General features: G+C 40.4%; 2 protein-coding genes across 4 annotated transcripts; one reads left to right on the top strand and one right to left on the bottom strand.

Moving 5' to 3' along the window:
- The first annotated feature begins 1,779 nt into the window (after positions 1-1,779).
- Positions 1,780-8,529, top strand: zc3h14 (zinc finger CCCH-type containing 14). 3 transcript variants are annotated; one of them, XM_034144063.1, is made up of 17 exons: positions 1,780-1,976; positions 2,708-2,750; positions 2,840-2,954; positions 3,087-3,127; positions 4,405-4,579; positions 4,681-5,002; positions 5,110-5,270; positions 6,056-6,156; positions 6,241-6,399; positions 6,564-6,641; positions 6,753-6,909; positions 7,002-7,207; positions 7,313-7,463; positions 7,567-7,706; positions 7,841-7,923; positions 8,100-8,206; positions 8,329-8,529. In XM_034144063.1, exons 1-17 carry the CDS (start codon positions 1,941-1,943, stop codon positions 8,330-8,332), a joined length of 2,079 nt encoding a protein of 692 aa, XP_033999954.1. In that variant the 5' UTR covers positions 1,780-1,940; the 3' UTR covers positions 8,333-8,529. The 3 variants fall into 3 exon arrangements, with proteins under 3 accessions (XP_033999954.1, XP_033999955.1, XP_033999953.1); XM_034144064.1 differs by having other exon boundaries at positions 5,107-5,270; positions 6,564-6,632; XM_034144062.1 differs by having other exon boundaries at positions 5,107-5,270.
- A 7,575-nt stretch (positions 8,530-16,104) lies between these two features.
- On the bottom strand, positions 16,105-25,376 carry znf513a (zinc finger protein 513a). The gene is made up of 5 exons (XM_034143764.1): positions 25,198-25,376; positions 24,021-24,157; positions 22,514-22,648; positions 18,947-19,726; positions 16,105-18,651 (listed from the first exon to the last, which is right to left on the bottom strand). Exons 2-5 carry the CDS (start codon positions 24,058-24,060, stop codon positions 17,633-17,635), a joined length of 1,974 nt encoding a protein of 657 aa, XP_033999655.1. The 5' UTR covers positions 24,061-24,157; positions 25,198-25,376; the 3' UTR covers positions 16,105-17,632.
- Positions 25,377-25,571: the final 195 nt, after the last annotated feature.

Genomic DNA, 25,571 nt, shown 5'->3' with positions numbered 1-25,571 from the left:
CGCCTACTGCATCCACAATGTTAGAAAATCGGCACTTCAAAATAAAAGTTTGACTTTTTTCCAAAAATAAAAAAAATACCCGCTTTTGGGTCGCGACCCACCAGTTGAGAACCACTGCTCTAGTAGCACTTGATTTCCTGGTAGGAATACATGGCATGAAGACCTCAGCTGAACGTTTTGGTCCTGTGCTTTGCAACCAATAAACCCATCTGTGAATGAATAACCCACACTGTCATTGTTAATAGGATCTAAGCAGTACATATTACCCTAGTTTGACTTGGTAAAGGTTGACAAAACTGAGAATGGGCATTTAACTAAATACATTTACTCAAGTACTGTATTGCACATTTTAGATACTCATACTTCACTTCATCATGTTCATTTAATGCAACTTTATACAGTTAATACTTCCCATGAGGGATACATAGTAAGCTTCCCTCCCCTAGTTTTAGTCTGACAGCTTTAGTTACTTTTCAGAATACAGTTTTGTGTCCCCTTTCTGTCCGATTAATTGGATTTTTAGTGATAAACTGTTCCTTAGGGGTTGACAAAAATAGCAGACAAATGCATTCTGTGTTGTGGTATTAAAAAAAAAAACATGTTCTTTGCAAAACATTTTCATCATAATGAAACAGGCATTTATCAACAGGAATGTTAAGAGAGGTCAGTGACAATTCATATATAACTGAAGTGATTCTGAAAGAAATACAAGGTTGCTGTATTTACACCTTAAACACTTTGTGCATCAGCATTGATTCACACAGACAGTGTGAACAAAGCAGACAGAGAGACGAAGACGGCTGTGGCTGTGTGTGTTAGGCGCTCGTCTAGACGGCGAGCAAGATCCTTCCCGTCATTGTTGGTTGGCATTGAGGGGCTGCAAAACAGGAAATAATATCTGAAGGAAACATACAGCTTTGAACTTTAGAAAGTCAAAGACACGTGCTTTAAAATACAGCATTTAAACAATATTTAAAATGAAAGGAAAAATAAATGTGAACACCAAAATAAATGTTTTAAGAAAAGCATGGGCTACTAGTTTGAATACCTTTTTTTCTCCATAACTTGAAACACAAATTCCTTGTAATTGCACCCCATAATGTCTCTACAGGTGATCCATTGACACTTCAAGTAGGTGTAAAGTTGAGGATCATGTAAGTTAAGCAGAATTTAGACTAATATTAAAATGTTAATCATTTAGTTGTGTCTTTTGATAACCAATCTGTTTACAAACATGCAATTGAATGGCATGTCAATAATTCCACATTTAAGTTTCTAAATAAGTTTTAATCGGTGTTTATTTGAGTTATTTTCATTTGTGAGATATGCCATGTCCTTGTGGAGGGGAAGAAAAATTACAGTGTTGTTTTCTAAAAGTCTCTTACGCCATCTTGTGGATCATTATAACAATAATTATATTATCAACACTTAATGCAGTACATTGACCAATACACATTTTTTTTACAACATTTTGTTCTATTATTTGAGCTGCATATCTTTGTTTTACTCTAATTATCACATAACATTTCCTCCTTGGTTTTGTAGCAATCCTGATAACTCTTTAAAAAAACACATTTTTGATTACACTGAAGAAGTATAGCGTGATGAAGAAAAAGGGAAATTATTTCAGGATAAATTGCTGAAAGACACACCATTACTTTTAAGTTTTGCAAGCAAACGGCCTAGAACGCCTTCTATTGATTTCCTAAGAGCATCAAGAATAAAACTGATCATTTGTAATTGCCCATTGGCGTCTCCACACTTCAGTCCAATAGGTGGTGGTAATGCACCTAATCGTTGAAGAAGAAGATTTGTCCCTGTTCGGCTACCGTTGTCAGTCACGTGATCAGACGTCACAATTGTCCCTCTTGGTTAACGGATAAACTGTACAAAAACAGTTGCTTCTTTTAAAACTTACTCACTTGAATAAAGAGACAAGCATGGAGATTGGGACAGAGATCAGCAAGAAAATAAGAGTGAGTAACATTACAGGCTAAATATGAGTGATTTTCTGCGGTGCTAAGGCTCGTGGTTTAGGCTAGTGTAGCAAAGACGTTGCTAGCTGACGTTAGCATGCTAGCTTGTGTTTCTCAGTGGTGCAGAATGGCAACATGGTTTTTATTTTCAAGGCCGAGAAACGGTTTGCTTTTTCAGTTGATACAGTATCGAGTAGTTAGTTTTACAAATTTGTTAGCGGTTTTTCTCCCCTTTTTTAGGAAACTCCCGTAATAATGATACGTAGAGATAGTTTTAGATAGTTTAGAACGACTATAGCGAATGAATGATATGTGGAGCAGCACTTTCTGACACAATGTACACAATTCAAACCTAAACGTAAAGAATTATTCCCAAAATTCTATAGTAAGCTGCCTCAATTATTTAAAAACGATACATATTACTCGGGACTGAAACGAAGCTGCATTCTTGCAGGACAGTTTGTCTTATTTTCTTAATAATGCATTTTATTAATTGACTGACTCAACATTTGTTTTTCTTACTTGTGTTCCTTCAACTTAGTTATGAATTTAACAGTACATTTAAAATGTATATTTATGTATAGATGTTTCAATTGTACAAAACTTTGGCAATACTGTCATTATGGTCATTCTAATAAAGCTATTTGAATGGAATGTATATCAGCGCAAAAAGGGGCTTATCAAAACATGTTTAGATATATAATAACATTTATACCTTTGGTCTGTTTCAGGCTGCTATCAAGGGCAAGCTTCAAGAGCTCGGTGCATATATTGGTAAGTGAATACGATGCAGATCTTGTATTTTGGGACGACTAGTGCTTGGATGAGACATAACATTCTGTCTGTGTTTCCTCTCTTTTTAGATGAAGAGCTTCCTGATTATATCATGGTGATGGTAGCAAACAAGAAAACCTCGCAGCAGATGGCGGATGACCTATCCCTTTTTCTTGGCAACAACACTAGTAAATTCACAATATGGTACGTCGAAAGCAGACCAAAAGTGTATATTACCAGTCTGATTAAATTACACAGTTTTTTGTCAAGTAACATTATTAATATCAACAATTCTCTCAGTTCTTGACATAACATGCATCTGTTTATTATTTTTAGGCTACAGGGTGTCCTCGAGAAGTTAAGAACGGTTGCAGTCGGTAAGTCGGATTATGTTATATACATTTAAGATTTTCTGCATTTTTAACCAGATGGAGATAACCTGTGTCCACTTACTGAATGCACAAAGCCTGTAGCTGTCTCCCACCAGCTATCATGCATATTATTACTTTTGTATTCTAGTAAACTTATTTTAATAAATGTCACTTACTTTTTTTTGTCTCTCTGTTAGGGGGTGGTGTTTGTGTTAAATATTATACATTATAACCAGAGTTCCCGTTAGAATATTTTTTTGCCGGTCAAAATGTCCGTTAAAGTTTAAATCTTCCAGACAAAATTAGAAAAGTGCCGGTCAAAGGTCTTCTTTGTTATTTATTGAGCTTTAAAACAAATTGATATGATTCGATATTAAACAAACTAATTATAGTAGATTAAGTACATTATTCAAAAGTGTACAGTAACTTACAATAACACGGGAATAATAAACGGAGCGCTCTCTCCTTCTCCTGACAGCCCGCCAGTATCATGCAGCTCGCGGATCCAGTAATGAGTGACCCGACAGTAAAACTAAACATATCTATAACTAGTTTAGGTAGTTTGAGAGGTAATTAAAATAGCTACGTGTGATATTCTAACCTGAAGTGTGTGTTTTGCTCAGCTCACCGCTGCAGGTGATCATGCAGAGCTGCGTGTCGACTCGTCAGCAGCAGCCGATCTCTCTCTCCCGTCAGATTAGACTTTACTCGCGTTTATGTCCATATCGATCAGATCTAGCTAGTTCTAGCTAATGATATGACTACCTGCTTATTAAAAGACACCTAAACAATAAGCGTCGCTATGCAACCGGGTGAGGCCACAAAGTATAGCGCAGCATTATGCATTTGTTTACATGCCCACCGGAACCCCGAGGCATTACCAACAGATCAACGCACAATCAACCCATACAGGACATCTCTTTCTTCACATTAAGTGTTAGACATTAGAATTGACTATTCTTGTCTGTCACATACTCTTTTGTCTGTCACATACTATTCTTGTCTGTCACACAAGTGGCGCAACTGATGCGGTATTGCGCTAAGGGGAAATTATTTTGACCGGAGAGATTTAGATTTGCCGGTCTTCAGCATATTTTACCGGTCAAAGTCCGGTAATTACCGGCTAACGGGAACTCTGATTATAACTGTATTACTCTATTGTGTTTTCTTCTTATCTTGTAATTTTTTGAAGCACAATCATTTCCTATGGGATTAATAAAACTTCTATTATATTTTCTTATCTCCATGATTTCTCTCCTTGTCTTCCTACATGGTTTTTACAGAGCCTGCCTCCCTCAGCACACCAGTGCCTCAGTCGGACAGTGGTGATGTGGCTGTGAGAAGCCGGTCGTCTTTGACTGAGGAAGTCAGAGCAGAGGAGTTAAAGCTGCTGATGGTGTCCAGCTCCCACTCTGATAGGACTGAAGCACGCGTGTCCAGCTCCGCTCATGAAAGCAGGTGTGTAAGCTTTTATTATCTTCATTCACTGTTTACATTTCATTGTTTCAATCGGCACACATGCATATTAAACATATACATACGCCTGTGTTTGTTATCAGGAGAAGCAGCTTGGAGAAGAGTTCCTCTCGTCTAACCTCCACTGTGAAGCCCCTCATGGAGCTGCTCCCCTTAGAGGCCGTTATTGACATCAAACCTGATATGGATTATGACCTCATCGCTGAGGAACCTGTAGAAATCGCCACCAGCCATGGACGTACACGCGGGCCACCTAGTAGACCCACAGCAGAAATCTACCGACCGGGTCAGAGCAAGTATTCATCAGTTAGCTCTGCAGACTCGTGTCGGCCCTCGGAAGGATCCTCTCACTACAGACAGCAGGACAGCAGAAGCAGCAGATCATCCAGAAGCGGATCCAGTAGGGTACTGTGATTCCATAAGATAATACAGCAACTTTCTGTTGACAAAGTTGGGGACGAGTGTAGGTTAGCATCCATAATAACAATGTACTGTCGTCTTTTTTTCAGCAGGAGGAGTTGTCACGGAAGCGTAAGGCGCCTGTAGCGAGTTCTGTGGTGCGGGTGAACAGAGTGGCAGATGAAGACAGCGATGACATGGAAGAGGAGGATACAGGCTATGGAGGCAGAGGCCTATCCAGTAGAGTGTCCCTACCATCCAAACCAGAACGCAAGTCAGTGTCAACCAAATGAAATACCAAGATTGTAATTCATTAATAAATAACCACAATAATGCAGCAAATATTTATGTAGTTACAATCCATATTGTATACTGCATTAGACCTTCTACTGTGTCTGAAAGGGACCAACAAAGGACCCTCCAGCACTGACATCTATTACATGAGCACAAGGAGCACACAGGGCAGCTTCGAACTGATGTCAGACACTAAAGATTTAGTAGAAGTGATGGTTAAAGAATTCACATAGACATAGCTTCTCAATATTTAACTATTACTAAGAGTAAATCCACGTTTGATAACTAGTCAAAGCAAACTCTGGGAGCTATATCCACCTTATGAGATGGACCCCCGGGTGTCTTTACTGCTCTCTGACACGGTCAACTTTGTCCTGTTATTATGTGAAGAAGAGACTGTTTATGAATGTTTTGGGCAAGTCTAATCAACTCTCAGGGTCATAACAATACACGGCTGTGGAGAAAGAATGTTAAAGCTCCAAGGCCGTTTGCCTGCATGAGACAGGAGTGAGAGGAGAGGCAATAGCTGAGATGATTAGAAACCAAACTAAAGGGCCATATGGAAAATTCTATATCGGTCAGTGTATTACATACAGTAAATGAAACCGTTTGGAGCAGACGGTACACAGTTTGTTTTAGGTGGATTGAATATTTTTGGATGACAGCCTAGTCTACAGCAGTACATGATTGAGCTCCTGTGCTGTTTCTACAAACTCAGGGAATCATAACTCTACCCTAAGCATTACTGTGGTGTTTTTGTTTCAGACCTACTCTCCCTCCAGCCAAGCAAGCCAACAGGAATCTGATACTGAAGGCCATCTCTGAAGCTCAGGACTCAATCAACAAAACTACAACTTACCCAACAAGTATGCATTGCCATGGCCACTCTTTTATTTAGCTCAGTCACCTTCATCGCTTTCTTACATTAACCCCTCTCTCTCCCCTCCCAGTACCACAGAGGCAGACTGTTCCCGTGGCGCCTCGGACTCGCAATGCCAGCACTGATGAGATGACTGCAGCCATCCAGCTGGTCCAGGATCACCTCCAGAGCCTGGCCCCCAAAGTCCAGTCCTACAACCCTGCAGCGCTACCTCCTTCCAGAGAGCCTGGTAGGATATGTAGGAGTGGAAACATATGATGTGCCTTTATCAGAGCAATGCTTTAAATACCCTGCCATCCAAAAGCAGGAGTTACAGGAAGGCAGTGAGTTAAAATGACATAAGAAATGTTCGTTATTTACACCACGCATGACTCACTGATTTATTCCTCACAGCTCCAGTCAGATCTTTAGCCTCACGCCTCCAGTTGGACCTAGTAGAGAGCAATGACGGAGGAGAGCAGAGTGAGTATGGTGAGTCTTTTTGAGACCTTTCTTCTTTATGGGGCAACTTAAGAAAAGTGTTACAATAAAAAGTTGCTCTCACAAAAATCTTTATTAACTGACATTTGTATGTGCCTCTAGGTGTGGAAGTCGCTGTGGCAGGCAGTGAGACAAAGCCATTTGATACCCGCTCCTTCATAGTGAGTCGACCGCAGCTGGGAGAAGCTACAGCCAAAAGTCAGCAGCGTCCTTTGGTCAAAGGGCTGCAGGCTGCTTTGCCACGCATGGTTCAAGCCAGGTACACAAACACACGCATATAAGAGTTGTTCCTCAGCTCTTTGCATGTATACATTTGTCACATGTTCCCTCTCTTTTCTCTTCTCACACCAGTAAAGAGGGGGGCGACTCTGCCAGCCCTAAGTTCATAGTGACATTAGACGGGGTGCCGAGCCCGCTGGGAAATATTGCGGACTGTGAGATGGAGCTGGATGATGTGAGACCGCCCACAAAGGTCACCGAGGCAACCGTCCAAGCCAACAGGCAGCCCAAAGTCAGCATCCTTCAAAGACTCCAGGGATATGTCCGGTCAACAGAAGGTGTGTTCTTCCTTCAAGGTCATTTGTTTCTTTACATTGAAGGTGCATTTGAAACTGTTCCGAAGTGCATCAGTAAAGGGTTAACGTAATGTCTCCTTTGGACAGACGATGTGATGGACGATGTGATGGATGTTGAGATGGAGGAAGACGATGCTGTCCCTTTAAAGAAAAAGAAGGGGGCGGAGCGCTGCAGGTTTTGGCCGGTCTGTAAAATTGGAGATGAGTGTGCGTACCACCATCCAACCACACAGTGCAAGTGAGTATTGCTGTTAGTTAATAAACTGAAGAAATGTGTTTTTTAATCACTCCGCAATCACTCAACCCTTATTCGTGATTTCAATGTGTTTTTTTCCCTGAAGGACTTTTCCCTCTTGCAAGTTTGGGGACAAATGCCTTTTCGTGCATCCTAATTGTAAATACGACGGCAGGTGTACCAAGCCGGACTGTCCCTTCACTCATGTCAGCAGAAGAAGCCCAGCTGCCCCCCCGCCCAGGCCAGGTACCTCTCTCGGCCTACAACACAGTTTAGATAATGTATTAAAGGGTTAGAGACTCCTGGAGTAAATCACAAACTTAATGGGGGTGTGAAGATCTTCCTCTCTGCACCTCTAACTCGACCCTTTGTGTTCACAGCAGTGCAGCCAGTGCAAACCGCCAGCGTGTGCCGCTTCTTCCCAGACTGCAAGAAGATGGACTGTCCGTTTTATCATCCCAAGGTAAAACATTATAAAGTGCTGTTGTAACACTCTTCAATGGTAATTTAAATGAATGTTGGATTTAGTTAAGGGGAAAGTGCTTCTATTTTAAAGTTTAAAATGTACTCTAGTCTCGACATTGTGCACAAAACTTAGGGTGTCTTACATTTTGTTTTGCTCCTCATATTTACCTACAGCCTTGTCGCTTCGGGGCGCAGTGTAAACGCTCTGGATGTACCTTCTACCACCCAACCACGTCTCTGCCTCCCAGACACGCCCTGAAGTGGACAAAGACGCAGACCAGGTGAGCGAATGAGTTTTGTCCCAAATTAAAAAGAATATTTAAAAAAAGCAATTTCTTGATTGTCGTCATAGTCATCATAATGTTTGCATCTACTTAATACTGTCTGTCTTCCTCCCTCACAGCTAATAACGTCCAGAAAGCCTGACAGAAGTCTGGGGACGATCAATGTGAAGTTACGAGAGATGATCTCTATCTGTTTCTACGGATTTTTTAACTCTTTCATTTTAATGTATTGTTTGGTTTGATTTTTAAGTTGTTTTGTAAAATGAAAAGGTTTTTGTTCGTGCTCTCAGAATATTAAAAAACTTCACAGTGAACTTTAACTTTGTGTCATCTCATAATTTATCTCATGTTCTTGATAGTATAGTTCACACAGATATTCACCACAGACTGATGATATTTATTTTGAAATGTAATAAATAAAGATGCGGCCATTTCACTGAAGACAGCCGGTGACGGGGGTGGACACTTAAAGGATAAGATTAGGTAAAAGTCACCTGAAGCAGCAGAAAGCAGATGTTAATGCAATGAAACGAATGAAACTAGTTGTTTTTAAAAAGAAAACAAACAGGGAATGTATTTTCTTCTAGTAAGCTGAAATATTTTTTTCACTGTTGACATTGAAAAATATAGTTGTTCCCTACTGGTAAACCATGAGATGATGACAGTTGAAACATTTTAATAATTATTTTTGTGTATTTCATCAAAAAACGTGTCAAGTTACTTGTGATCATGTCAGAAGGGAGGTTTCGAGGTGGAATTGAAAACAATTTCTAATCAATGTTATTTGCGCTCATGACTTGTTGGGGGCAAGTAGACATCTATCGTGGCAGTTTATGTTTTGGACAGAGTTCAATTAGAAAAATATAGTCTTTCCAACTTATTTCATAAGAAAGGATGTGATAACACGGTTGTGTTGAAATGAAAACCGGAATATAGTGGTTATTTTATAAGTTTGCTCTGTAGGGAGACTGAACAGGGTGATTTAGTGTCAATATCTCAGCAAATCAGCAAGTTACACACAGAGTATGATTGCATATTATATTATCAGTAATAATGATTCAAATAGTGGTCTCCTATTGAATCTCCAGCATCAATCTCCGGACACTTGTGCGGCGCTGGCCAGCAGTCCAGAGACCTAAACCATGCAAAGGGAATGTTTTTGTCTAACTTGTTAATGTAGTGTAATGCGCAGGGGATCATTGAGGTGTGAAGGGTAGCACTGCACTGTCAAATTGTGAAGTCATGGATTATCTTACCCTAAAACATGCAAAAGCATTTTTTCTCAAAATAAGTGTTATCGGAGACCATTCATATAATGATTTTGGTATCACTGCATAGGCCTACTAGGGACGTTATTGAATATCTTTCACACCAAAAATAAGCTTTGATGTCATTAATCTTTTTAACTTTAACGAAATCTTTGCAGGATGATTTTATAAAATTTACACAAAAAGTAAGGACATTTGTGCTTGGTAGATTATTTATTTTTGTAACAAGGCTTCTTGGCAATACATCTTATACCGTTGGAAAGCCAGTTTATTTACCTTTCAAATGGTGCCACATTTGTGAGGAACAAGTATTTGTGCGATGAGTATGTGGGTTGCGCCCATGAAAAATTTGACAAATCTCCTCTATCAATGCCAAACAGCATCAATCTCCGGTCTCGTAGGGCTGCCATGAGGCCCACTTAGACTGGAACTTCAACATGTGGAGGAACATTATGTTCAAATCTCAATAGAATGGGACCCATATCTATCCTCCAAAATGACAACGCTCGCCCCAACAGAGCGATGATTAGCAGAGACTTCCTCCAGAGTTTGGGAGTGGAGAGGATGGAATGGCCTGCATGCAGTCCTGACGTGACCACAACCCCATTGAACACTTGTGGAATCAACTTGGTCCTGCTGTCCGTGCCAGAGAGACCAACACAACCATGTTGGCTGACTTGGGACAATAACTGGTTGAAGAATGGGATGCCATCCCACAGCAGTGTGTGAGCAGGCTGGTGACAGCATGAGGAGGAGAGGCTGGTGTGGCGTATGGTTCTTCCACACGCTACTGAGGCTGCTTGTTAAATGAATAAATTGTTGCCAATATGTCTTTATTCATCGGACTTCAATCATCCAATCCACCAAACACGAGTCAACAGCAAAAAAAGCTGTTTGGCATTGGCATTGGCAGAGGAGATCTGTCATCTTTCATGGGCGTACCCCACATACTCAGCTCTGCTGCTCATCCCACAAATGCTTGTTCCTCACAAATGTGGCACCATGTGTAAGAAAACAGGCTTTCCAACAGTATATGTATTGCCAATTACAACAAAGAAATACCAAACACACATTTCTTTACTTTTTGGGTTACGTTTATAATACAATAAAACTCAGCCTTTATCTCTTTTAGCAGCTGCAGCTTTATTTCCCACCACTAGATGCCACTCTAGCTGCTGCTTGATGACGTCACATTTGTCGAAGTCAAAAACCCTATGAGCGAGACTGTTTCTCGCCGGGTGCGGTGGCGCGCGCCTGTAATCCAAGTTACTGGGAGGCTGAGGCTGGCGAAGCGTTTGAGCTCAGGAGATCTGAGCTGCAGCGGACTATGCCGATCGAGTGTCCGCACTAAGTTCGGTATCGATATGGTGCTCCTGAGGGAGCTCAGGACCACCAGGTCGTCTAAGGAGGGGTGCACCGGCCAAGGCCGGAAACGGAGCAGGCCAAAGCCCCCGTGCCGCTCAGTAGTGGGATCGCGCCTGTGAATAGACGTTGCAGAGCAGCCTGTGTAATACAGCGGGACCCAGTCTTTTTAACTAAAAAATAAAATACTACAACAACTCAGACACTCAAACATTATATTTTTCCACCACACAGCAGCTTCATCACTGCCTTTTTATCTTCTTATTCTCATGAAAAACCCTCGCGAAGGAGCTGATCTGCGTGTCCTACACTGCCTCCACCTGGAGGAAACCTGAAACTACATCAACAACACTGATAGTTTTATAGTAAAACTGTCAATTCAAATATGCTGCAGCAGGACATACTTGTTGGTGGTTTATTATACTGAAATGTGGCACTGTAAAAACTATAGACTTTGTTAGTTAATATGTAAAGTGTTTACACATTTCTCATCTGATTGTCTTCATCTTGTTCTTTATTGGGGCTTCAGTTCTCTGTAATCTGTGTGTACAATGTGCCAACTCAGTGGCTCTATTAGAAAAGGTGCTTTGGTGAAGTGGCTAATGTGATCACAATTGCTCGGGTGAACAAAGTTCATGCAGAGCAGGAAACTAATGAACATATCCCGCTGTTTTAAAAAACGTCATTCCAGTTTTGTATTGCTTTTAGCGTCTGTTAAGTGGCATTACAATGTGTTTCGAAGCCTCTAAGTGTAAATCCCTTCCAACCTGTCGACAGCTTTACTATCACTGGTAGCAAGAACTGTAAAAAACAATGTTCCATAAATGTCTTGTTCGTCACTGCTGTGCTTCTTCTCTGTCTTCGGTTGCATTTACAGAAAGGGGCTGAGGTCACCATTATTCCTTTTTAGATTCTTTATTTCTGTCTATCACGTACAAGAAGCTGCAAGCTCCTGGGTGTTAATAACTGTAGGTGCCAAATGAAAGTGCATTTATCATCAGCATCACTTTCACAGAACATGTCATATTTCATGATGATTGTATTGACCTGATTCATTCCACTACTTTCCCTTTTGATTTTAGTGGTCAGTAACAACTGTCATGATGCTAAAATAAACTCTTTAGGTGATCTTGTGGTTTTAATTTGTCTGTCAATGGTTTACTTTAGTTATTATGTATCATTCTTCATCAGAACGTTGCTCTGTGACATGTACTATGCCAAGAATCTTACTCAGTATATTGCACCTCAGTAATGTTAACCCAACACTAGTCAATATTTATTGATTAACATCACAATTGATTAGTCTTATAACAAAACATCATCATATACTGTTATTGCATTTAAAACAACACAAGCAAGATATGAACTGTTTGGGACAGTACACATACAGTAGCCTTCATTTGAACATTGTAAATAGATGGGGCGGATGTGAAACTTTGAATGTCTTTACTGTCTTATCGGACTGACCAATACATCAGTAGGGCTCTACATGCCTTCATCTGTTCTGCAATATGACATTTACTGTCATTTCAGTATGAATCTATAAACGCCTGATATTTTCTTTGCATAGATACAGGCAGACACTTTTGTCATTTAGAAACAGGAGCTAAACTGATAGAGAATACACTTCTTATAAACATTCAAAGAGGTGTTTTCCCTAAGGGATCTCTGAATGTGATTTCTTCATTATAAACTTCACAGAATGTGGACATTTTTTACCATATACATTTTCAGATAACCTTTAGAGAGCGTTAACTGAATGTGTGGTAACCTATTTGATAAGGTTGTGCTGCAAGAATAAATAGAATGGCATTAGGACAAATACAAATATATACAAATGAATATATGAATGAACAGATGAAGTTCGATATCCAGAACTTTAACAAACTCAGCCTTCATCTCTTTAGCAGCTGCAGTGTTATTTCTCGCCACTAGATGCCACTCCGGCTTGCTGCTTGATGACGTCACATTTGTCCAAGTCAAAACCCCTATGAGCGAGACTATTTCTCGCCGGGTGCGGTGGCGCGCGCCTGTAATCCAAGTTACTGGGAGGCTGAGGCTGGCGAAGCGTTTGAGCTCAGGAGATCTGAGCTGCAGCGGACTATGCCGATCGGGTGTCCGCACTAAGTTCGGTATCGATATGGTGCTCCTGAGGGAGCTCGGGACCACCAGGTCGTCTAAGGAGGGGTGCACCGGCCAAGGCCGGAAACGGAGCAGGCCAAAGCCCCCGTGCCGCTCAGTAGTGGGATCGCGCCTGTGAATAGACGTTGCAGAGCAGCCTGTGTAATACAGCGGGACCCAGTCTTTTTAACAACAAAATAAAATACTACAACAACTCAGACACTCAAACATTATATTTGTCCACCACACAGCAGCTTCATCACTGCCTTTTTATCTTCTTGTTCTCATGAAAAACACTCACGAAGGAGCTGATCTGCGTGTCCTACACTGCCTCCACCTGGAGGAAACCTGAAACTACATCAACAACACTGATAGTTTTATAGTAAAACTGTCAATTCAAATATGCTGCAGCAGGACATACTTGTTGGTGGTTTATTATACTGAAATGTGGCACTGTAAAAACTATAGACTTTGTTAGTTAATATGTAAAGTGTTTACACATTTCTCATCTGATTTTCTTCATGTTCTTTATTGGGGCTTCAGTTCTCTGTAATCTGTGTGTACAATGTGCCAACTCAGTGGCTCTATTAGAAAAGGTGCTTTGGTGAAGTGGCTAATGTGATCACAATTGCTCGGGTGAACAAAGTTCATGCAGAGCAGGAAACTAATGAACATATCCCGCTGTTTTAAAAAACGTCATTCCAGTTTTGTATTGCTTTTAGCGTCTGTTAAGCGGCATTACAATGTGTTTCGAAGCCTCTAAGTGTAAATCCCTTCCAACCTGTCGACAGCTTTACTATCACTGGTAGCAAGAACTGTAAAAAACAATGTTCCATAAATGTCTTGTTCGTCACTGCTGTGCTTCTTCTCTGTCTTCGGTTGCATTTACAGAAAGGGGCTGAGGTCCCCATTATTCCTTTTTAGATTCTTTATTTCTGTCTATCACGTACAAGAAGCTGCAAGCTCCTGGATGTTAATAACTGTAGGTGCCAAATGAAAGTGCATTTTATCATCAGCATTACTTTTACAGAACATGTCATATTTCATGATGATTGTATTGACCTAATTCATTCCACTACTTTTCCTTTTGATTTTAGTGGTCAGTAACAGCTGTCATGATGCTAAAATAAACTCTTTAGGTGATCTTGTGGTTTTCATTTGTCTGTAAATGTTTACTTTAGTTATTATTTATCATTCTTTATCAGCAGCATGAACGTTGCTCTGTGACATGTACTATGCCAAGAATCTTACTCAGTATAGCACCTTAATAATGTTAACCCAACACTAGTCATTATTTATTGATTAACATAACAATTGATTAGTCTTACAAAACATCATCATATACTGTTATTGCATTTAAAACAACACAAGCAAGATATGAACTGTTTGGGACAGTACACATATTTTTGTCAATTTGAAAATTGTAAATAGATGAGGCGGATGTGAAACTTCCCATTTCTTTACTGAAAAGGCTGCGTGCTGCTTGATGACGTCACATTTGTCGAAGTCAAATTCCCTATGAGCGAGACTATTTCTCGCCGGGTGCGGTGGCGCGCGCCTGTAATCCAAGTTACTGGGAGGCTGAGGCTGGCGAAGCGTTTGAGCTCAGGAGATCTGAGCTGCAGCGGACTATGCCGATCGGGTGTCCGCACTAAGTTCGGTATCGATATGGTGCTCCTGGGGGAGCTCGGGACCACCAGGTCGTCTAAGGAGGGGTGCATCGGCCCAGGCCGGAGACGGAGCAGGCCAAAGCCCCCGTGCCGCTCAGTAGTGGGATCGCGCCTGTGAATAGACGTTGCAGAGCAGCCTGTGTAATACAGCGGGACCCAGTCTTTTTAACTCAAAAATAAAATACTACAACAACACAGACACTCAAACATTACATTTTTCCACCACACAGCAGCCTCATCACTGCCTTTTTATCTTCTTATTCTCATGAAAAACCCTCGCGAAGCAGCTGATCTGCGTGTCTTACACCGCCTCCGTCCTGGAAGAAACCTGAAACTACATCAACAACACTGTGATAATGTACTGCAGGTGAACCACAACTCTTCAAAGAGCTTCCTGTTGAGCTACTCATACTGGTAAACATCGGCAACTTGTCTCTATTCTCCGTTCTAACTTACAAAGATGCAGCAGTATATGTTTGACTTCCATGATGAATCTGTCGTGCACCAAAATCGAGGACTTGAAGAATTGTCATAGATTGGTAAGTGTAGTTAGCAACTTTTGTGTTTATGTTGTTTGTTAGCTTGTTAGCTGGTAACTGGAACGCAGTGAAGTTAGTTAAATGTCAGGAGTCAGGGAACGGTTAGCCAACGTATTCGTTTTCATATTTAGATATTTGTCCACTTTCTGTTTTATACCAATATTGTACACTGCACGAAAACGAAACACCTATTTTTTAAAGGATTGTAGTCCAATTTATATTTTATATGAAAATCTATGAAAAGTAATTTTTTAATTGAATTTTTCAATAGCTTCTAAATCATATTATCTGTTGATCCAAGCATTGCATTACTACTGTGGACGAGTAAGACACACCTTTAAAAAAAAAAAAAAAGTTTGTTCTATAGTCCACCTTCCATTTTGTATGAATAGTACAATAAAAATATCTGCATTTATTTTGTAAAAGTCACATTTTTAAATAACCCACATGTCATGTGACCCAGAAACTCCAAATCAAATCATTGTAAAACTACTCTGGACGAGAAACACACTGTTTTATTGGATCTTAGTCCACCTTCTATTTGATACAACTATATTCATGAAACATTTTAATTTTTTTTAGATTGTCATGTCACCCAGGGAGTCCAATCAAAGCAGTATTGTAGATCCCCTCTGGAAGAGACACCTATTTCTTTTGGAGTTGAGAGCTTTAATCTAAAGAAAATGCAATGATAATTCAAATTTTGACCTGATACTCATTACTAATTCCAAGGAGGGGCATTTTTGTCTGTTCTAGGTTAAAGGGAAATTCATCCAAAAATATTTTACTGTGAACCAGAAATATGAAACTCCCATCAGGACCAAGTGGTCCACAGACAGACCTTCCATAGGGCTTTTGTCTAAAATGGAAATGTACTGTTTATTAGACAATGACACTCAGAGATTTGAGAAAAGAAAAAGACATCTAATCTGTTGTGTGACATTCAATGAAATGAATTCCATATTTATTTCAAAGTCCTCACTTAAGGCATTTATGAGACACTGCATGAAGACAAAAACAGACACTTGGGGGATGTCAGTACTAATCGATGCTCCATTGTGTCATGGCAAGTTGGCAACCTGAAAAAATCTCACTTGCATATAATAGGAATTAAAAAAAAGAGCGTAAACGTAAATCACAGTCCCTGTTTCCAATGGGAACTAAATGACACACATTAAAAACAAATCCTACATACATTAAGGTATGCTCTTCTATCAGTGTATTACAGCCACTTTAGAAAAGTAAAACAACTATTACACACACATGCTCACTAATAGTCATATTTTTCAAGTAAAAGCATGAGAATGGGCTAATTTCACAGTAAACAGGAAATTCAAATAAATGATATGTAGCAGGTACAAATTGGTGGGGAAATGATTCCTTTGAACGGCATGCTTGTTTACGTTGTGTTACTCCTAAATTATATAAGAATTATCATCCAATTAATTTTCTCCTCCAACACTTAAGTCTTAAACTGTTTTTGAATGTCACTATGTGTATGATTGTGCTTTTTCTTTAACCATACAACCAAGTGAAGACTGAACAGACCCTCTCAAGATGCTTGTGCATGCAATTTTAGTGTTTATAACCAGAAATATATATTTTAAACATTTGAGTCTTCCAAATCACATTTTATAGACCTGAGGGGTTCAGGAAAGATGACACTGCCGTTCAAAACACAGGAGATTACTTAGTAACACAACCTAATTCATCAATATACTTAAACCAAGTGTAAAGCAAGTCCAGTATTTTTTAATAGCACTTTGCTAGTACTACATAAATTAGTAAATTAATCTGAAGTCATGCCATTAATAGAGCATGTGCCCCAATGCAAACAAAGCTAAATATTGACCCTTACAAGGACCCATCTTTACTGAAAGCTGCACTGTGTAGTCAGAAAAACATCATGAAGCAATCCAAAGATAATGTAATAATCTATCAGCAACATTCAAGTTATTTAATCTCATTTTTGGTACAAAACAAAAAAAGGTTTTCCTAACAACTTGAAAAAATAGCAATTGTCCCTTATTTAAAGACATCCTATCACTACACAGTGCAGTTCAGCAGTTCAGGCAAAAATGTGCACATGTATTTGGTAGTGTTTTCTGTCTTCAAATGAAGAACATGTGTAAATATATGAGAGGGGAAATGTTAGAATTAGCCTATTGTAGTGTAACATACAGATTAAGACATTTAAGAGACTTCCACAGGAGACAAAGTCCTATTGTTAGACACAAACGCAGAATAGAAGACAAACACTCGACTACTTAATCCAAACAAAAACGAGTTTAAACAGTAAGAATTGTGTTTGATAATTGTGCGGGGTTCTACAAATAAACAATTAGCAGCCTCTGAAGACATCCGACAAAACACTAAGACACACACTAAAACAATAGAAAGGCTCATATAAAGGCTCTGTGAAAACCAAAAAGATAATTGCTGGTAGCTTAACTTTGCTGAGTTTTATACAATCTCAAGTTTGTAGCACGAGTGTATAGTCTGGCCTTCCTCCCTAGACATGTACTGCATATCAACTCCGCTTTCTTTTCTGTGAGCTGGAGCGCCACCTCCCATCCCTTTCCTTGCATCCTCTTCTTCATTGTTGCCTGTCATTGGGACTTTGACCCAGCCGTCTGTGGCCAGGCCGTGTTTTTTCTGATGTCTCTTGTAATTGTCCCAGTGGCCAGTGGTGTAGCCGCACTCCTGACACTTGTACGGCTTCTCTCCTGTGTGTCGTAGCATGTGCCGCTTCAGGTTCATGCTCTGGTTGCAGCTGTAACTGCACACGTCGCACTGGAAGGGCTTCAAACCCGAGTGAACGCGCTGATGGCGCTTCAGGTTGGCCAGGTTCCCGCAGGCGTAATCGCACAAATGGCACTTGTAAGGTTTCTCGCCTGTGTGCACTCTGTGGTGGCGCTTGAGGTTGTCGAAGTGCGCTGAGGCATAGTCGCACTGTGGGCACTTGTATGGCTTCTCGCCGCTGTGAGTTTTCATGTGGCGGGCCAAGTGGTTTGGGTAGTGTGTGAGGAAGGGGCAGGCGGAGCAGGTGTACACCTTGTCGCTGCGCTCCCCGGGGCTGTTGGGAGACGACGAAGAGTCTTTAGTCAGCATTTCAAGGGTACACTTGGGACAGATCTGTGCAGTGGTGCCGTCCTCGTCCTCAAGGACAATGCCACACAAGCGGCAAGTATAAGGGAAGAGTGAAGAGGGGAGGGGGGGGCCGTCTGCTATGCCCCCTCTGGTTGCCCTGGTGCTGCTGGTAGTGCCCAGCTGGGGGGGAGGCTGGTGGGGGGGAGGCTGGTGGGGGGGAGGTAGCTGGTGGGGGGGAGGCTGCTGGTGGGGGGGAGGCTGGTGGCTAGGAGCTGGGTTAGAGGCGGGTATGGGTGGTGGCGACGCCCCCTTTAAGCCATCAAAGGCTGACATATAGTCATTGTTCTGGGCTCCCAAACTCAGGTTTGAAGTCGACCTCGCAGTTTCTGAAACTTCACAAAAAGATGAAAGTTAGTTATTAAAGCAGTTATTAAATTACTGCTTAAAGCTGCCTTCACATGACCAGCGTTAAATCAGCTCTGCACTAATGTTGCCCTAGTTTTTTTAAGGATGATACGCCCAACCTTGCAGTGAGCATAGATTTGCAAATCGCATAACGTGAAGGCAGCTTGAAGTTACTAAAAGGGTGCATCTAGTTTTAAAATCTTGCAACATGAGACACGATATTTGTAAAGAGAAAAACAAAACAGGTCTGGTAAATGAATAAAGGAAGGAAATGATACATACCCTTGGCTGGAGGTCCAGACACTTCTTCATTGGGTCTTTGCCCAGTCACATGCCTCTTCAGGCTGTTTTGGCCAATGGCAGGTCGAGGAGGGGCGTCCTGTCCCGCCCCTGCAGAGCACACATGCATGCGCTGATGCCTCTTCAGGTTGCCAAGGGAACTGCAGGCAAACGTGCACATGTCACATTTGTAAGGTTTCTCCCCAGTGTGAATGCGCAGGTGTCTCTGCAGGTTGACCAGCTGGGCCGAGGCGTACGTGCACAGGGGGCAGTTATAGGGCTTCTCCCCGTTGTGTGTCTTCATGTGACGCTTCACATGGTTGGCGTAACGCGAGGAGAAGCCACAGATATGGCACGAGTGCAGTTTGGCCAATTTGTCCTCAGCTGACAGCTCTTTGTCACTCATCTCGCTTTCCATCTCGTCGTCTTCTTCTTCTTCAAAATGCAAATGCGCACCAGGACGAATCCCGCTGATGCTTCCGAAAGGGGAACAGAAGTCTGGGCTTTTGGCTTCCCTTGAGGCTTTGCAGCACCTCAGGCAGTACGGGCCGACCAGGTCTATGCCCGGTCCCAGAGGTTCGTCTCGGAGCTGTCCGCAGCCCCTGCAGGACAGGTAGGGGGGGAAGCTGGGCTCCGACTGGGAGGCTCTGCCCTCGTCTTCCCTGCTGTTGTCAGTGGTGCTGTGGGAGTTGTCCGTCTCACTGTCCATGCTGAGCTGGCTGTAGGCAGGGCTCTGCTCTTCAGCCAGAGGATACACAGAGAAACCGATCTCAGCAGCTACTTCTGAACAAGGAAGACAAAGAGAAAGAGAGGTTTCTTAACACTGCACACAAAGAAGAAAGACCTTCACAACCCACTGTAATGTTTTAAAAGACTTAGACAAACACAAAGCACATTTCTGTACTGCTGTTTATTCTACAGAATTTCACAAAAATGTGTCCAACTCTCATTTCTTTGTCTCTTTATCTAATGCCTTTTTTTCCCCCTCTATATTCTACCATATCATTTATTAAGTAATGCGATGTATTTTTCCAGACAGACAGCAGACCAAAAGTACAGAAGCACACACAAAAACAGCATCAGAGATAATCACACACATCTCTATTCATATGCTGTAACATAACACATATTTATTACAGAGGTTGAGCACACACATATTACATAGTGAATAAACTACTGAGACATTTTGAAATAACCAGAGGAATTTATAGAGTAAAATATAACTGAAAAAATGCACTCTTTCTATAGTTCACAGCCTGGAGACATGTGTTTGGCTCAGGTGCAAGTGGCATGGATTCATGACAACAGCACTGCAAAGAAGCAAAATGCATCTTAAAAGCTGAAAATATACCATGACATAAAAAAGACCTCCAATACAGTATCCACATCCAGTTCAAACAGTATCTTCTAACACATCTCACTGTGCAACAAAGAAAAAACCCCGAAATGTTACGGGTAGCGCCGCTCCGTTTCCATCTCTCAGAGTAAAAAAACGTCAGTACAGACAAAAGCAAAAAGGAGAAAGTGTATTTCAGAGAAACACTTGGTACTCACAATGCTTCCTGCGAGGTCGACTGCGTTTTCAGGCAGTATAAAAACCTTTTTCCAGAGAGTAGGAAGAAAAGCTCTAAGACACAGCACTCTTTGGCTCCAGTGTGCTTTTGAAAGTGAATACACCGAGAGAAAACCTTCCTCCCTCACAGATGCCGAGGCAGGATGTGAGGAAGGGGAGAGGGGGAGACTGCTCTTTTATCCCAATGGAAACCCCTGGTGGATGATTACCCTAGCCTAATGATGATGATGATGACTGCAATGGTGAGGCAGCTGATGATGATGATGATGATGATGATAATGATGATGATGATGATGATGATGATGATGATGATGATGATGATGATGATGATGATGAGCGGGAAACGATAATGGCAGTAGGGGAGTGGGAGCAGAGGCAGCAATAGATGATGATGATGATGATGATGATGATGAATAAATGCCCTCTCATAATGGTGTCCTTGATGGTAATGGTCCTATTTTTACGACCCCCTATATAATGACGGCGTCTCGGCTCCGTTCTCTACTTTTCCATTTTTCAGATCATTCTCTCTGACAAAGAGGCATGCTGGGAAATATGAGCTGCTGGTTCCATTTCTCTCACAGAGAGCGCCACGCTTCATCACCGACAAACAAACTCTTTAAAAGTCCGCTTCGTGCCGCCACTTCTTCACAAATGAAGCCACTGCTTACTCTAGTTGGAACATCATTAGAAGGATGAACATTTCAGATTCATTCCATGTTCTCACAGTAATGACAGGAAATGAAAATGAGCGCTTATACAAAACATAATGAACCTATCGTCCTCCCACCATCAAAGTGTAGTTCAATGGAGTGGAGTCAAATGAAAAAAGATCAGGCTGTGTGATCCTCCCTTCATTGTATAATCAATAGACACATTCGCCAAAAGCGGGATAAGATGTCTGAAATATATGACTAGAAAACACATAGCAACACCAGCAGGAAGGTGAACAAGCATTGATTGAAAACAGTGAGACATCAGATTGAAAGATAGACAGAGGGAGTATAAAAACAGACAAGCTGACAGGCACCAAGAGCACACACAACATTTTTTCAAAGCTATAATAGTTTCCATTTAAATGAAATCAAATCCTGTTTTTATACGATTTATACAATTTTTCCGCCACAGCCATTCATCGCATTTACATTCTGATATCTCTCTGTATAGAAGTGTTCATCTTTGGTGGAGTCTGCCATTCCCCTACTACTGGATTGAAACTGGCTACTTGCACACAAGGATCACCAGGAAATGATTAAGCTGGTGATCCAAAATGACTGTTTTTGTTATTGATATTATTTGTTTACCAATTATATAGGCGTCAGGGTTTACTGCTCACTCTCCTAATGATGTTACACAGCTGTAGCGCTGCTAATGCAAATGGAATATTTCCTACTGCTTCACATTAATGGCGTGTAGCTAGGGCATTTCCCTAGGTGGGACATTCAGATTCAGATTTTGTTTTTAAAGAAAACAAAATAAAATGTCCTCTGTTCTTTGTTCCCTCAACATCAGAATGTCCTTATACTTTGAGTTAAACTCCGAGGCGGTCTTCTATCATTTGGAAGTGAAATTGGCCAGTGCACTCTTTAAATAACAACTTGAATCCGAGTTTTAAAAACTATTACTGCAATTTATTTTAACGGTCTTTATTTGGAAATTGAACTTCAGAATATTTTACTACGTAACTGAGCTACACTCAAAGATGGACTGTTGTCACTGAGGTGAAATTAGTCCTGGAAAAATAAAACTTCTCAATGACAATCTAGAGTAGTACTACAATTTCAGCCATATTTATTAATTAAAAAGTAATTGTTTTTGTTTAATTAACATTAATTTAATATTTGTTTTCATGTATTTATTTGTAACAGTAATTTTAGAAATGTTCTGTCTTGAGCAAAGTTGGCTTTCACAGATGTGCTGTAAACGGTATCTGTTCTCTCTCTGAAACCTAATGATTATAACTGTAAACATTTAATAGAAAATTAAAATGTACAAACCTGAAAACTTGTCCAGGCCTAGAATCTTGTTGTCATGATCAGGATCACCAAACTCAATGTCTTGTCCCAAAAGGAAGTCTGCGTCTAAATTGAGGTTTCCTGGAGCTTCAATGGCTACACCATCTTCAGAATCCACTGTAGTCACAGAAAGGAGCAACAACAACACGAGATGATTACTATCATTTCACTGGAGGGTCAGTTTTAATCAATATACTTGAATGTTTCACTAATATTGGTAAACTTTCAAACATTGGTCGTCTACTTATGCAAATAAATAAGCATGTGTATATCTTAATTTGGAACCAGACACATGATAACAGATGAAGGTCTCACTATGTTAACCTTGACTGTTCGAGGCTCTAGCATTAAATTAAATACTACTTTAGGATTAAAAAATAGATCATTTCAGGTTAATGAAGCATAAAAAGATGGAGTGAATAAAACTAAAACTAGCCACGCCAGCCAGAAAATGGGTCTCTATTTAATCTTTTCAGTTCTACTAGAAAAAAAAAGAGGCTTATTTACTTTCCTGCTGTAACAGTGTAAAAAAAACAGCACTTTATGAACAAAGAATGAACTTTGAACAGTTGACAAATGACGCTCTTCTACTGCAGTTACAGCTAATGAGGCCTGAAATCCTAACTCGCTCTCAAGCTTGATGGAGTCCAAACAGCTAGCACACAGCTGTCACTGTTTCAGAAAACTAGCTGCAGGCCAACTCAAGGGCATAGAGCTCATCAGCACTTCTTGGGAGATCTTTGAGAAACAGCACCATACTGCCATCTACTGGTCTTTTTAGTATATGACAAGATGACAACAATATAAACACCGTAGGAAGTTTCTTTTTCCCAGAACTCCATCTTTTCAAATGAGATAACAGATAACATTCTCTCTTTGATTTGTATAATTATTGTAATGATAACATCTAGTGTGAATATTGGGAGATGAAGAAGTCTTCTGCTAATCGGTAACACAACACCTAACCAAATGATGATGTGCGTGACTTGAGAAACTACTTTTTCGTTAGCATGCTGCATGGTTTATGCTGTATAGGTAAAGCTTTAAATCTGTATACAGTAGCTAATTTCTAACATACTGATACCTATTTTTAAATCAGGTATTACACAACATAATAAGCTATCTACATGTTTGTTTACATCTGTACAGTGTAAAACTTAAAAAAGAACTTGTACTGCACATTCAACAATCCTTCTTATTGGCGCAGAATGTAACAATGGATTTAACTGCATTGCTAGGTGCAGTCATAGTGGTCTGTATGATTGATGTTAAACATTCAAAATACTCAAACGGTAACACCTGGAGTCCAGATGTGAGAGGGCACGTGTTGTTAACGACCAGGCTATTATTCACAGGGATTTAATGTTTGACCTCACCATGAAGGCCTAGTTACCATATGTCAGTAAAAAAATGCAGATGTGAGACATATTTGGCCGTAGCCCAGCTATGTATCAACTTTTCAATGTGGAAATGATCTCCGAGTACCTACACTTGACTGGCTGTGGATTCTGTTGTTTTTTTCTTGGCATCTTCCAGAAGGCCTCTCTCTTTTTTGCAACGTCTTTTTGCAGACTTCCACAACCATCAGCTCATTCTCATCAGTTTGGAAGATATTCTTCAGTATTCCTATAGATGCAAGAGAAAATCAATCAAAATTAATTACTATATACACTCAGAAAAGTACTGTATTGGGCGTGGAACAGTGTAAAAACAGGTATAAGAGTAAATAAAATAAATATAGAGAACATTTTCTTATTTCCTTTTTTTCCTTTTCTTCAATTAAATGTAACTGGCTGATTTAAATTGTGGATAGGAAAGTACAAGGTGTATGGAGGTATGGAGATAATTATTGCTATACAAATGTCGTTGAAGGAAAGTATTTTGAAAGCAGGGGTTTTATTTGATATTTATCATTATTGTTTTTGTGGGATCTTCCAATGTATTAAAAAAGAAAAAATGATAAAAGACAATACAAGGTATGATAGAATAACATCTTGGATCAGGGAATGTGTGGCATTTTGCTTAAAAATAACCAGTTACAAAAATAACTAGTTTCTTAACGTATGTTTAAACCCTAATGAATTCTATGAAAAAATAAATCCAGGCAGTAATTTAGTATCAAGTGTCTTACTGCAGTGTATATATCATTTTTCAACAAATCTATGATGTCCTAAATAAGCCAGTGATAAGATATTACGCTGTGTAGTTTATAAAATAACTTCACAGGACACACATTTCATGATGGTGTAATATCTCAATCTGGACTTGATTTGGTGTATCTACATTGTAAACAAACAATACATCCAGCCATTGCTTGCTAGCAAGCAAGCTACTTTAGCAGAATGGCTAACACGTTAGCTCTGGTGCTACAACCGGATAGAAAGCAATCAAGCGAGACTGTTAGCAATAAAATGAACCATGTCTTCATATAGCATGCAGCTAGCTAATGCTGCCACTGCACAACAAGAAATGACAGCAATATTTGGGAAAACTGACGGAACACAGCCCAGCGAGTGGCTCTACAAAACTCGTCCTCTTCAGTACGTAGTCATGACTGACAAGTGCCATCTTAAGTCAATTAAGCCGAGGGTTAAGATGTTAACCTACAGCTAAATTAGCCGAGCAGCTAATGTCAACTTCACTAGTTAGCCATCAAGCTAACTTACCCAAAAAACGTAAATATCCAGGTCGATTGGGATGGTCTTTATGGTCCGAAAACACGCCATTAGATGCGAAGTGTTTGTCCTCAAATATACTACGTCTGGAGATCCGCCATTTCTTCATGAGCTGCGGCGACAAAGAAAGGCAATTAATGGTATTTTTCATAACTTAATTGATTTTCTTATTCGCCTGTGATCCAGCAGCGGCAACAACAATAACACTTCCGGTATGAATCCTTCAGAATAAAAGCGACATCTTCACCGTTTATAACGTAAAAGGTAAATTAAGCATAATAACTGCACACATTATACAGCAAATACTAATCTAGAATTACTTGAATGGTAGTAGTGTATTTTAATTTGTACGTGTTTAAAAAGAA

This window comes from Trematomus bernacchii, unplaced genomic scaffold, assembly GCF_902827165.1.
Source record: "Trematomus bernacchii unplaced genomic scaffold, fTreBer1.1, whole genome shotgun sequence".
NCBI classification, from domain to species: Eukaryota; Metazoa; Chordata; class Actinopteri; order Perciformes; family Nototheniidae; genus Trematomus; species Trematomus bernacchii.
This window is presented reverse-complemented; position numbering and strand designations above follow the sequence as displayed.

Excerpts from the sequence above, each read along its gene's own strand:
- zc3h14 (XM_034144062.1), top strand. The coding sequence starts at position 1,941 with ATGGAGATTGGGACAGAGATCAGCAAGAAAATAAGA. Across the intron at positions 2,751-2,839 it reads AGAGCTCGGTGCATATATTG|ATGAAGAGCTTCCTGATTAT; the intron begins GTAAGTGAATAC and ends CTCTCTTTTTAG. Across the intron at positions 4,580-4,680 it reads AGCTCCGCTCATGAAAGCAG|GAGAAGCAGCTTGGAGAAGA; the intron begins GTGTGTAAGCTT and ends GTTTGTTATCAG.
- znf513a (XM_034143764.1), bottom strand. The coding sequence starts at position 24,060 with ATGCCAAGAAAAAAACAACAGAATCCACAGCCAGTCAAGT. Across the intron at positions 22,649-24,020 it reads GAATCCACAGCCAGTCAAGT|TGGATTCTGAAGATGGTGTA; the intron begins GTAGGTACTCGG and ends CTGTGACTACAG. Across the intron at positions 18,652-18,946 it reads GTCTGGACCTCCAGCCAAGG|TTTCAGAAACTGCGAGGTCG; the intron begins GTATGTATCATT and ends CTTTTTGTGAAG.